The sequence below is a fragment of the Oncorhynchus keta genome, unplaced genomic scaffold (genome assembly GCF_023373465.1).
Source record: "Oncorhynchus keta strain PuntledgeMale-10-30-2019 unplaced genomic scaffold, Oket_V2 Un_contig_1083_pilon_pilon, whole genome shotgun sequence".
Classification (NCBI taxonomy): domain Eukaryota; kingdom Metazoa; phylum Chordata; class Actinopteri; order Salmoniformes; family Salmonidae; genus Oncorhynchus; species Oncorhynchus keta.
In genome coordinates this window covers 644,850-658,730 of record NW_026277222.1, presented here as the reverse complement: position 1 = coordinate 658,730, position 13,881 = coordinate 644,850, and the positions used below count along the sequence as shown (strand labels likewise).

At 49.0% G+C, this 13,881-nt stretch overlaps 1 protein-coding gene across 1 annotated transcript in view; it reads left to right on the top strand.

Moving 5' to 3' along the window:
• The first annotated feature begins 54 nt into the window (after positions 1-54).
• The window catches only part of sec16a (SEC16 homolog A, endoplasmic reticulum export factor), a 69,962-nt gene continuing 56,135 nt past the window's right edge, over positions 55-13,881 (top strand). Inside the window, exon 1 of the mRNA XM_052500515.1 lies at positions 55-3,591. Within this exon, the coding sequence (XP_052356475.1) occupies positions 130-3,591 (3,462 nt within the window). The 5' untranslated portion in view covers positions 55-129. The remainder of the gene's footprint in view (positions 3,592-13,881) is intronic.

Below are 13,881 nucleotides of genomic sequence, written 5' to 3'. Positions count from 1 at the left end.
CAGTCCAACAAAAGCACAGTAATGACCCTAATGTTTTCTCTCTTCTCCCTACAGCCAAGTCTGAGCTCAACCTCTTCAGTGACGTCACTATCGAGTGGCCTGGTCCTTGGACCTGTCAGAACTGCAGCCATGCAGCCCCCTCCTCGGACCGGCCCCCCTGGTGCATCCGGCCCACCTCCTGCCGGCGTTGGGCCCAATGCCTTCCGGAGGACAAGGCCCCACAAGCATACAGGAGCAGCGGTCATGGCGGGACTACCAGCCCAGCCCATGACAGACCCCTTTGCATTTGGCAGGCAAGCCCCTCCTCCTATGGCTACAGGTCACCTGCCGCCACCCAATAGCAGCCCTCTGCCTTTGCAAGCCCTGCCTCCCGGTATGTACCACCAGGCTGGCATGGGTCAGGGGCTGCACCAATCACAACCACTGGATAGTGCACAGGCTGGGGCTGTGCCCCTTGGCCCACCACCGCCCTCTACCCCTGGGGTAAGCATCTTAACCCCTCACGGTACTGCGTCCCCTGTCCCTTTCCCTGTACAGCAACCTGGCCCGCCAGGCAATGCACCACCAAGTGCAGAACAGGGCTATTTTAACTCTAGGGAGCCAGCACCCTCGATGACCCCAGGACACCTTCCCATGGCCTCAGCCCCTATGTCTGGCCAAGCGACTTATGGCCAGGACCACGGAGGAGACCATCACCCTCAGGCGATGCCCTTTAAGCCTGTGCCTCCCGTTTTGTCTCAGTGGGTGCCCGACCATGGGAGCCGCCCGCCGTCGGTTCAGAACTATTTCCAACCCACTAGTGATCCTCTACCCCAGGTTTGTAATGCCCCTCCCCAGTCCCAAATATCTCCACACACACCCTTGCCCCACAACACCCCTCCAACACACCCCCAGCAGCAACACCAGCCCCAACCACCACCTCAGCACCCAGACAGGCCAACTAGCTCCCAGTGGCCTGACCTGGCAGGTGCGAACACACCCCAGCAACACAACGCCCATTTTCAGGCTCAGACCTACTTCAGCCAGAGCTCAGCCACCCTGGACTCCTGGTTCAACCAGCACCCCCAGGACCTGGTCTACCACCAGATGGGAGCTGGCCCTGGCCTGGCTCGGCCCGACTCAGCCAGAACTCACTATCGGCCCGACTCGGCCGGGTCTCACCATGGATCCCACTATGGATCTTACCATGCATCAACCCCTGGCCCAGCGACGGTCCCCTTCATCCCAGACGGCACCATCTCCATGTTTTTCAAAGGAAACGACGTGGAGAACGAGGAGACCCTCGCCGGAGAGGGAGCCAGAGCAGTGAATGGGCTCCAGGACTTCCAGCCCTCCCATAATCACCAGCAGATGTCATCCCCTCAACCCCAAGCCAACCCGGTGGTGGGTGCAGAGGCCACCCACAGTTACCGTGCCCCCCCCCCACAAGCTGGCCAATCATTAACCTACATGAACGATGGTAACTTTCCTGGAGCTGGCAAACCCATCCAGCAGGAACCTGCTGAGGCCCAGTTTGACCATGTGGAGAACCTGGAGTGTGTGCCCAACCAGGAGGTCCTGCCCAGCGAGCCCCTGAGCAACCCTGCTGTAGCAGCCGCCCACGGAGGAGATTGCTACGAGGCAGGCCCCAATCTGGAGACCCCCGACTCTGTCCCCCGGCCCATACGTTCTGCCAGCGTGTCCTCTAGCTACAGCAACTTGAGCCACGGCAGCGGCACTGGTACAGTTCCACGCCGGCACCAAGGAGTGGTGGGCACCTTCATCCAGCAGGAGAGCCCTCGGCCCTCAGAGGACGCATTCTCCTCAGCCGCTGCCGGAGGCTACTTTGAGCAGATTGACACCTCTCCGGCCGGGGATATGGCTGCTGCTTACCAGAGCATCCCGGAGAGAATGTGCCACAGCCAACCCCCTACGCCCAGTCCTCCCAAACCCACCGGCATTTTCCAGGCTAGTGCCAACTCTTCCTTTGAGCCTGTGCGCTCACACAGTGTCGCAGTGCGCCCAGCGGAGGTGGACCGTGCCCGGATGGTGGCGGAGAGGGGCTCTGACTCTCTGCCTGGGAACCTGGAGCAGCCTCCAGACAACCTTGAGAATATCTACGGAGCAGCTACAGGGCACACTCAAGCTGGGGATGGAGCTGGGCCACCTCCTCTTGCATACCCTCTGAGTCACTCCCACTCCAGGCCCTCGTCCCGGGCACATGTGGCCCACCGGCCCTGTGAGAGCCCTGCCACCACCCTGTGGGCCCAACATGACCCCGCTAGCCTGGGAACCAACATCCTGCTGGTCCCCGCTGCCCCTCCGGTCCTTGCCCCACTGCGAGAGCCCAGTGCAGAGGTCATCCAGCCCCCCGAGGATGGCTCCTTGGACCTTCAGCCCCCTCAACGTGCCCCTCCACCCTCCCAGCACCCCTCGGAGAACCTGGAGAACCCTCCTAAGGTGAGTGAGGGGGACACGTCTGACTCTCAGCCCAATCTGGGCTATGCCTCTCTCCTGGTGTCTGAATCGCTCCACCAGCCTGTGTTGATTGCCCCACCCACCTCCAATTACAGCGTGATTCCTCCCAGTAACCCTGCACTCGCAGCCAATCAGGTCAGCCCCAGGGAGGCCACAGTACCTCTGAGGCCACCCTCGCAGGCTCAAGGGGCCTGTGCCGTACAGCCCGGTCCTCCCTTGCACTCCAATCAGAACCCATTATTTGCCCTTACACCAATGAGCTTCAGCGTCGCCTCTAGTCAGAGCCCTCTCAATCTTGTTCGGGATGACGGGGAAGGGGTTAAACCAGAGATCACGCCCCCACCATCCCAGTCCCAGCCTGCTCGCTCCCCTCTCTCAAAGGTCCAATCAACGTGTAGAACCAACCATTCTTCTCTACCTGTTAATTTGCAGGCTCCTCTTCCTGCTGCTCCTGGTGCCGCCAATTATAATCAGCTCTCAAATTACGAGCTGCTTGATTTTTCTATGCACCAATCTCAGATCCCAAACCAAGCCGCAGGGCTGCCACCTCTCTCCCTCCAGCAGGGCCCGCCACTCGCGAGTAATGCTCCTGGGTTTTACCTGCAGGTCACCAAAGATGCTCAGCAGGTGAGTAGAGGCAATGGTGACGCCTCCACAGCACAGATGCCTGCCGATCCCATGCCCCCCCCAGTGGCCCCAAACACCCAACAACCACCCTCTGAGCCACCCATGGTACCCCAGCCACAGCACCAAGGTCAAGGAGATGACCCTGCAGCCCCTCTCAGTGGAGCACCACCACCGCAAGGGCAGTACCCACCCCCAATGCAGGGTCCTGCCACAGGGAATGCACCCACCCCCTCTGCGGCTTACCCTGGACCTCGGGGACATGTGCCTCTAGCCAACCCCCATCCACCAGGAACCGGGGTTCCTTCAGCCCAGCCAGCCCCTACAGACCCACCGCGACCTCCCTCGTCTCTGGGAAGCCAGCTGGGGTACGGCCCACCTCCCCCTGGGCAGGTGTATGGGGGATACTACGGAGGTGCCTACCCGGAGTACCCAGATGGCAGAGGATCATATCTTCCTGCTCAGTACCCACCCGCACCTGTGGACCCCAGAGCACAGCAATATTATCAGGTACACATACTCACAAGTCAATCAGTGTTGTTTGCAGCAGGTTATATGTTGAGTCACAGGTCTAAGATATCTGGTTCTCTTGAGACCGTATATTTCACAAACTATTGTGGAGTGAAGCTACAGTATTTGTACGGTTTAATTTGCCTGTGGGATGTAATGGAGTTTAGGGTGGGGGAGTACTCTGTAGGTCTGGGTGAAATAGCCTAAAAATCATGTTTGTTTTTTTTCAAATTTTATGAGCGATTCACAATATATCTACATTTTTCGTTTTCTCTAAATAAGATTTCTTGCACAAATAAATGTTAAGTACACTGCATTTCAACCAGTCAGGAGTAATCTAATGAATTCAGGGCTTGTGAAATTATACCTAGGCTAAATATAAGCCTACCACAACATTGAGACCCACTAATCATTATAATATTTTATCTAAATAGTTTAATCACTTATGTCTTTCAAACTTTCTGTTACAAGTTTAACCAGAACCATGCACATTCACTAGTAATGTTAACTTCTCGGATGTAACATATCATATGCAGTAGATCTATAGAGATGAGATGATGACTTGGAATAAAATAATAGTCATCAAATAAAATGTACACAACTGAATTATTTTATTAAAGTCATGTGAATTAATTATGTTAAATAAGTGATAAGCGGTAATGGCACTTTTATTCATTGTTTTATTCTTTTACAGCATTCAACCCACATAATGCATAGTGCATTTAATGTTAAGTTTTATCGAAATTGAGCCCTGCCACACCCAACCTGCCTCGGTGCCTGTGTAGTACAATTAAATTTTAGTCCTGTATTGATGCTTTGCCTGTTTGTTGGAGGGTGTAGCGGGATTTCTTATAAGCTTCCGGGTTAGAGTCCCGCTGCTTGGAAGAGGCAGCTGTACCCTTTACCTCAGTGTGGATGTTGCCTGTAATCCAGTTGGTTGGGGGTATGTACGTGTGGTCACTGTGGGAACAACGTTATCAATGCACTTATTGATGAAGCCAGTGACTGATGTGGTGTACTTCTCAATGCCATTGGAGGATTCCCGGAACATATTCCAGTCTGTGGTAGCAAAACAGTCCTGTAGCTTAGCATCTGCGTCATCTGACCACTTCCTTATTGAGTGAGTCACTGGTGCTTCCTGCTTTAGTTTTTGCTTCTAAGTGGGAATCAGGAGGATAGAATTATGGTCAGATTTGCCAAATGGAGAGTGAGGGAGAGCTTTGTATGCGTCTCTGTTTGTGGCATAAAGGTGGTTTAGAGTGGGGGTTTTTTCCCCCCTCTGGTTGCACATTTTAACATGCTGGTAGAAGGTAAAACTGATTGAAAGTTTCCCTGTATTAAAGTTCCTAGCCACTAGGATTGCCACCTCTGGATGAGTTTTTTTCCCTGTTTACTTATGGTCTTATATAGCTCATTGAGTGTGGTCTTAGTGCCGGCATCAGTTTATGGTGGTAAATAGACAGCTACAAAAAATATAGTTAAAAACTGTCTAGGTAAATAGTGTGGTCTACAACTTATCATGAGATACTCTACCTCAGGTGAGCAAAACCTTGAGACTTCCTTAATATTAGACTTTGTGCACAGACCACCATCCCTTGTCTTACAGGAGGCAAATGTTCTATCTTGCTGATGCAGCGTAAACCCTGCCACCTGTATGTTATCCATGTCGTTGTTCAGCCACGACTTGATGAAACATAAGATATTACGTTTTTTAATGTCCCGTTGGTAGGATATTCGTGGATGTAACTCATCTATTTTGTTTGCTAATAGGACTGATTGTAGAGGCAGATTACCCACTCGCCGTCGGATCCTTACAAGGCACTCTGAACTACGTCCCTGACATGTCTCTTTCTCATGCGAATGACGGGGATTTGGGCCTTGTCGGATGTCTGAAGTAAATATTTCGCATCCGACTTGTTAAAGAAAAAATCTTTGTCCAGTACGTGAGTATTCGCTGCCCTGATATCCAGAAGCACTTTTCGGTCATATGAGACTGTGGCAGAAACATTACTTACAAAATAAGTTACAAATAATGCACAAAAAAAAACACACACAATAGCACAGTTGGTTAGGAGTCTGTAAAACGGCAGCCATCTCAACCGGCGCCATGTCATACCAGGAAGATGATAAAACTGTAGGTTTGCACAACCAAAGAATTTCTGCACAAACTGTCAGGAATTGTCTCAGGGAAGCTCATCTGCATGCTCATTGTCCTCACCAGGGTCTTAACCTGACTGCAGTTTGGCGTCATAACTGACTTCAGCGGGCAAATGCTCACCTTCGATGACCACAGGCATGCTAGAGAAGTGTGCTCTTCCCAGTTTCAACTGTACTGGACAGATTGCAGGCGTTGTTGTCCAGCGGTTTGCTGATGTCAACGCTTTGAACAGAGTGCCCCATGGTGGCTGTGGGGTTATGGTATGGGCAGGCATAACCTATGGACAAATCAAATCAAATTTTATTTGTCACATACACATGGTTAGCAGATGTTAATGCGAGTGTAGCGAAATGCTTGTGCTTCTAGTTCCGACAATGCAGTGATAACCAACAAGTAATCTACCTAACAATTCCAAAACTACTGTCTTATACACAGTGTAAGGGGATAAAGAATATGTACATAAGGATATATGAATGAGTGATGGTACAGGGCAGCATACAGTAGATGGTATCGAGTACAGTATATACTGTATAAATAAGAAAAAACAGGTTATTCAATAAATTAGATCCATTGGAACCCCAAAAGTTCCCGAACTCTTCAGGCCTGCTCTTGCGCCGATTTGATTGGCCGGGACTTTAATTTGTTATATTTATACACAGTATTTTAATTGTAATAAATTAAGACTTTATTGAGATGAGATATGAGATGAGTATGTAGACAAAGTAAACAAAGTGGCATAGTTAAAGTGGCTAGTGATACATATATTACATAAGGATGCAGTCGATGATATAGAGTACAGTATATACGTATGCATATGAGATGAATGTAGGGTAAGTAACATTATATAAGGTAGCATTGTTTAAAGTGGCTAGTGATATATTTACATCATTTCCCATCAATTCCCATTATTAAAGTGGCTGGAGTTGAGTCAGTGTGTTGGCAGCAGCCACTCAATGTTAGTGGTGGCTGTTTAACAGTCTGATGGCCTTGAGATAGAAGCTGTTTTTCAGTCTCTCGGTCCCAGCTTTGATGCACCTGTACTGACCTCGCCTTCTGGATGATAGCGGGGTGGACAGGCAGTGGCTCGGGTGGTTGATGTCCTTGATGATCTTTATGGCCTTCCTGTAACATCGGGTGGTGTAGGTGTCCTGGAGGGCAGGTAGTTTGCCCCCGGTGATGCGTTGTGCAGACCTCACTACCCTCTGGAGAGCCTTACGGTTGAGGGCGGAGCAGTTGCCGTACCAGGCGGTGATACAGCCCGCCAGGATGCTCTCGATTGTGCATCTGTAGAAGTTTGTGAGTGCTTTTGGTGACAAGCTGAATTTCTTCAGCCTCCTGAGGTTGAAGAGGCTGAAGAAAACAAGACTCCCTAAATGTACACCATTGCATTTTATCAATCTCCATTTGAATGCACAGAGTGCACTCCGTGACGAGATCCTAAGGCCCATTTTCATGCCATTTATCCGCTGCCATAACCTCATGTTTCAGCATGATAATGCATGGCCCCATGTCTCAAGGTTCTTAACACAAATCCTGGAAGCCGAAAATGTCCAGTTCTTCCATGGCCTGCATACTCACCTGACGTCACCCATTAAGCAGGTTTGGGATGCTCTGGCACAACCTGTACGACAGCGCGTTCCAGTTCCCATCAATATCCAGCAGGCTACAGACAATAGAAGCTGTAAAGGATGAAATCAAACAAAAATAGACCAAGTATTGAAACTTTGCATGACAAAATAACATTTATTGACCCCCAACTTCAAGCAATAAGCTAAAAGTACAAAGACACCTGTAATGTTTCTTGTTCTCCCTCGCTCATCTCCTACTTGTGGTGACAGCAGGTTTATGCTGAAAGACAAATTCCAGAAAAATAGTTTAAAACATCAATTAATTAATCCCCTATAGCTTGTTGTTGCCTGTTGACTGCTACAACTGTACTAAAATGCTCTTTACACACCAGTGGAGGTTAGTATGAGGCGCTATACGAGGAAGGGCTCATTGTAACGTCTTGAATGGAATAAATGGAACAGAGGAAAAAAGTAGTTTCCATGTGTTTGACAACGTTCCTTTTTTTTCCCATTCCTGACAATTCATTGAGTCCGTCCTCTTATACCTCCTCCCACCGGCCTCCTCTGATACACACTCAACCTGCTTCCAACCAAACAACCATCTATACTGAACAAAAATATAAACGCAACAATTTCAAAGATTTTACTGAGTTACAGTTCATATAAGGAAATCAGTCAATTTAAATAAATAAATTAGGCCCTAATCTATGGGTGCAGTCATAACATGCATGAAAATGACACATATATAGATGTTGCCAAAAAAATGAATAGTTGCCTAGTCAACGCCATTTTACCTGCTGTTGTTGTGCTAGCTGATTAGCTGTTGTCTCACCTACTGTTTTAGCTAGCTTTCCCAATTCAACACCTGTGATTACTGTATGCCTCACTGTATCTCTCTCTCAAATGTCAATATGCCTTGTATACTGTTGCTCAGGTTAGTTATCATTGTTTTAGTTCACAATGGAGCCCCTAGTCCCACTCCTCATACCCCTGATACCTCCTTTGTCCCACCTCCCACATATGCGGTGACCTCACCCATTACAACCAGCATGTCCAGAGATACAACCTCTCTCATCACCCAGTGCCTGGGCTTACCTCCGCTGTACCCGCACCCCACCATACCCCTGTCTGCGCATTATGCCCTGAATATATTCTACCATGCCCAGAAACCTGCTCCTCTTGTTCTCTGTCCCCAACGCTCTAGGCGACCAGTTTTGATAGCCTTTAGCCGCACCCTCATACTACTCCTTCTCTGTTCCGCGGGTGATGTGGAGGTAAACCCAGGCCCTGCATGTCCCCAGGCACCCTCATTACTTCTGTGATCGAAAAAGCCTTGGTTTCATGCATGTCAACATCGGAAGATTCCTCCCTAAGTTTGTTTTACTCACTGCTTTAGCACACTCTGCTAACCCTGATGTCCTTGCCGTGTCTGAATCCTGGCTCAGGAAGGCCACCAAAAATTCAGAGATTTCCATACCCAACTATAACATCTTCCGTCAAGATAGAACTGCCAAAGGGGGTGGAGTCGCAGTCTACTGCAGAGAGCCTGCAAAGTAATGTCATACTTTCCAGGTCCATACCCAAACAGTTTGAACTACTAATTTTGAAAATTACTCTCTCCAGAAACAAGTCTCTCACTGTTGCCGCCTGTTACCGACCACCCTCAGCTCCCAGCTGTGCCCTGGACACCATTTGTGAATTGATCGCCCCCATCTAGCTTCAGAGTTTGTTCTGTTAGGTGACCTAAACTGGGATATGCTTAACACCCCGGCAGTCCTACAATCTAAGCTAGATGCCCTCAATCTCACTCAAATCATCAAGGAACCCACCAGGTACAACCCTAACTCTGTAAACAAGGGCACCCTCATAGACGTCATCCTGACCAACTGGCCCTCCAAATATACCTCCGCTGTCTTCAACCAGGATCTCAGCGATCACTGCCTCATTGCCTGTATCCGCCACGGAGCCGCAGTCAAACGACCACCCCTCATCACTGTCAAACGCTCCCTAAAACACTTCTGTGAGCAGGCCTTTCTAATCGACCTGGCCCGGGTATCCTGGAAGGACATTGACCTCATCCCGTCAGTTGAGGATGCATGGTCATTCTTTAAAAGTAACTTCCTCACCATTTTAGATAAGCATGCTCCGTTCAAAAAATGCAGAACCAAGAACAGATACAGCCCTTGGTTCACTCCAGACCTGACTGCCCTCGACCAGCACAAAAACATCCTGCATCGAATAGTCCCCCGCGATATGCAACTGTTCAGGGAAGTCAGGAACCAATACACGCAGTCAGTCAGGAAAGCTAAGGCCAGCTTCTTCAGGCAGAAGCTTGCATCCTGTAGCTCCAACTCCAAAAAGTTCTGGGACACTGAAGTCCATGGAGAACAAGAGCACCTCCTCCCAGCTGCCCACTGCACTGAGGCTAGGGAACACGGTCACCACCGATAAATCCATGATTATCGAAAACTTCAACAAGCATTTCTCAACGGCTGGCCATGCCTTCCGCCTGGCTACTCCTACCTCGGCCAACAGCTCCGCCCTCCCCGCAGCTCCTCGCCCAAGCCTCTCCAGGTTCTCCTTTACCCAAATCCAGATAGCAGATGTTCTGAAAGAGCTGCAAAACCTGGACCTGTATAAATCAGCTGGGCTTGACAATCTGGACCCTCTATTTCTGAAACTATCCGCCGCCATTGTCGCAACCCCTATTACCAGCCTGTTCAACCTCTCTTTCATATCGTCTGAGATCCCCAAGGATTGGAAAGCTGCCGCAGTCATCCCCCTCTTCAAAGGGGGAGACACCCTGGACCCAAACTGTTACAGACCTATATCCATTCTGCCCTGCCTCTCTAAGGTCTTCGAAAGCCAAGTCAACAAACAGGTCACTGACCATCTCGAATCCCACCGTACCTTCTCCGCTATGCAATCTGATTTCCGAGCCGGTCACGGGTGCACCTCAGCCACACTCAAGGTACTAAATGATATCATAACCGCCATCGATAAAAGACAGTACTGTGCAGCCGTCTTCATCGACCTTGCCAAGGCTTTCGACTCTGTCAATCACCATATTCTTATCGGCAGACTCAGTAGCCTCGGTTTTTCGGATGACTGCCTTGCCTGGTTCACCAATTACCTTGCAGACAGAGTTCAGTGTGTCAAATCGGTGGGCATGCTGTCCGGTCCTCTGGCAGTCTCTATGGGGGTGCCACAGGGTTCAATTCTCGGGCCGACTCTTTTCTCTGTATATATCAATGATGTTGCTCTTGCTGCGGGCGATTCCCTGATCCACCTCTACGCAGACGACACCATTCTATATACTTTCGGCCCGTCATTGGACACTGTGCTATCTAACCTCCAAACGAGCTTCAATGCCATACAACACTCCTTCCGTGGCCTCCAACTGCTCTTAAACGCTAGTAAAACCAAATGCATGCTTTTCAACCGATCGCTGCCTGCACCCGCATGCCCGACTAGCATCACCACCCTGGATGGTTCCGACCTTGAATATGTGGACACCTATAAGTACCTAGGTGTCTGGCTAGACTGTAAACTCTCCTTCCAGACTCATATCAAACATCTCCAATTGAAAATCAAATCAAGAGTCTGCTTTCTATTCCGCAACAAAGCCTCCTTCACTCACACTGCCAAGCTTACCCTAGTAAAACTGACTATCCTACCGATCCTCGACTTCGGCGATGTCATCTACAAAATTGCTTCCAACACTCTACTCAGCAAACTGGATGCAGTTTATCACAGTGCCATCCGTTTTGTCACTAAAGCACCTTATACTACCCACCACTGCGACTTGTATGCTCTAGTCAGCTGGCTCCAGGTCATCTACAAGGCCATGCTAGGTAAAGCTCCGCCTTATCTCAGTTCACTGGTCACGATGGCAACACCCATCCGTAGCACGCGCTCCAGCAGGTGTATCTCACTGATCATCCCTAAAGCCAACACCTCATTCGGCCGCCTTTCGTTCCAGTACTCTGCTGCCTGTGACTGGAACGAATTGCAAAAATCGCTGAAGTTGGGGACTTATCTCCCTCACCAACTTCAAACATCAGCTAACCGATCGCTGCAGCTGTACATAGTCTATTGGGAAATAGCCCACCCATTTTCACCTACCTCATCCCCACAGTTTTTATTTACTTACTTTTCTGCTCTTTTGCACACCAATATCTCCTCTACCTGTACATGATCATCTGATCATTTATCACTCCAGTGTTAATCTGCAATATTGGAATTATTTGCCTACCTCCTCATGCCTTTTGCACACATTGTATATAGACTCCCCTTTTTTTCTATTGTGTTATTGACTTGTTAATTGTTTACTCCATGTGTAACTCTGTTGTCTGTTCACACTGCTATGCTTTATCTTGGCCAGGTCGCAGTTGCAAATGAGAACTTGTTCTCAACTAGCCTACCTGGTTAAATAAAGGTGGGAAAAAAAAAATCTCTAGCCAAAACGTCTTGATGGCCTTGACTAGATCATCTTTGCCTGTCGGCTTGGCACAGTTATGGATGAATGTTTTCAGTTGATGCCAAACAAGTTCTATCGGGTTTAAATCAGGAGACCTACGTGTAGCTATTTCCTCCAAGGCAATCAAACAAGCTAAGTGTCAGTAGAGACAAAGTAGAGTCGCAATTCAACGGCTCAGACACAAGACTTTTATGTGGCAGGGTCTACAATCACAGACTACAAAAAGAAAACCAGACCCGTCGCGGACCCCGATGTCTGGGAGCAAGACAAACTCAACTTCTTTGCTCGCTTTGAGGACAATAGTGCCACCAACATGGCCCGCTACCAAAACCTGCAGGCTATCCTTCACCGCAGCCAACGTGAGTAAAACATTTAAACGTGTTAACCCTCGCAAGGCTGCAGGCCCAGACGGCATCCCGAGCCGCGTCCTCAGAGCATGCGCAGATCAGCTGGCTGGTGTGTTTATGGGCATATTCAATCAATCCCTGTCCCAGTCTGCTGTTCCCACATGCTTCAAGAGGGCCATCATTGTTCCTGTTCCCAATAATGCAAAGTTGTAACTGAACTAAATGACTATCGCCCTGCAGCGCTCACTTCTGTCATCATGAAGTGCTTTGAGAGACTATTCAAGGATCATCTCACCTCCACCCTACCTGACACTCTAGACCCAATCCAATTTGCTTACCGTCCCAATAGGTCCACAGACGACGCAATCACACTGCACACTGCCCTAACCCATCTGGACAAGAGGAAACTGTGCAACTGGGTCCTGGACTTTCTGACGGGACGCCCCCCAGGTGGTGAGGGTAGCCAACATCTCCACCCCGCTGATCCTCAACACTGGGGCCCCACAAGGGTGCGTTCTCAGCCCTCTCCTGTACTCCCTGTTCACCCATGACTGCGTGGCCAAGCACGCCTCCAACTCAATCATCAAGTTTGCAAACGACACAACATTGGTAGGCTTGATTACCAACAACGACGAGACGGCCTACAGGGAGGAGGTGAGGGCCCTCGGAGTGTGGTGTCAGGAAAATAACCTCACACTCAACGTCAACAAAACTAAGGAGATGATTGTGGCCTTCAGGAAACAGCAGAGGGAACACCCCCCTATCCACATCGATGGGACAGTAGTGGAGAGGGTAGTAAGTTTTAAGTTCCTCGGCGTACACATCACGGACAAACTGAAATGGTCCACCCACACAGACAGCATGGTGAAGAAGGCGCAACAGCGCCTCTTCAACCTCAGGAGGCTGAAGAAATTTGGCTTGTCACCAAAAACACTCACAAACTTTTACAGATGCACAATCGAGGGCATCCTGTCGTGCTGTATCACCACCTGGTACGGCAACTGCACAACCGTAAGGCTCTCCAGAGGGTAGTGAGGTCTGCACAACACATCACCGGGGGCAAACTACCTGCCCTCCAGGACACCTACACCACCCGATGTCACAGGAAGGCCAAAAAGATAATCAAGGACAACAACCACCTGAGTCACTCACTACCTGTTCACCACGCTATCATCCAGAAGGCAAGGTCAGTACAGTTGCAACAAAGCTGGGACCGAGAGACCGAAACAGCTTCAATCTCAAGACTGTTAAACTGCCATCACTAACATTAGGTGGCTGCTGCCAACATACTGACTCAAATCTCTAACCACTTTAACAATTAAATATTGGATGTAAATGTATCACTAGTCACTTTAAACAATGCCACTTTATATAATGTTATAATGTACTCTGCCATCTACTGCATCTTGCCTATGTCTTTCGGCCATCGCTCGCTCATCCATATATTTATATGTACATATTCTTATTCATTCCTTTACACTTGTGTGTGTATATAAGGTAGTTGTTGTGAAATTGCTAGATATTGCTGCACGGTTGGAACTAGAAGCATAAGCATAAGCATTTCGCTACACTCACATTAAAATCTGCTAACCATGTCTAATCTAAAATTAGATTATGTTTTGGGTCTTTGTCAGCATTTGGAGAAGAAAGAAAAATACATTTATCCTAACAGCCAAAATTAGGTACAATAATAGAAATATACATGTAAATAGGCCTAAACGTAAAATAATCTTGCTA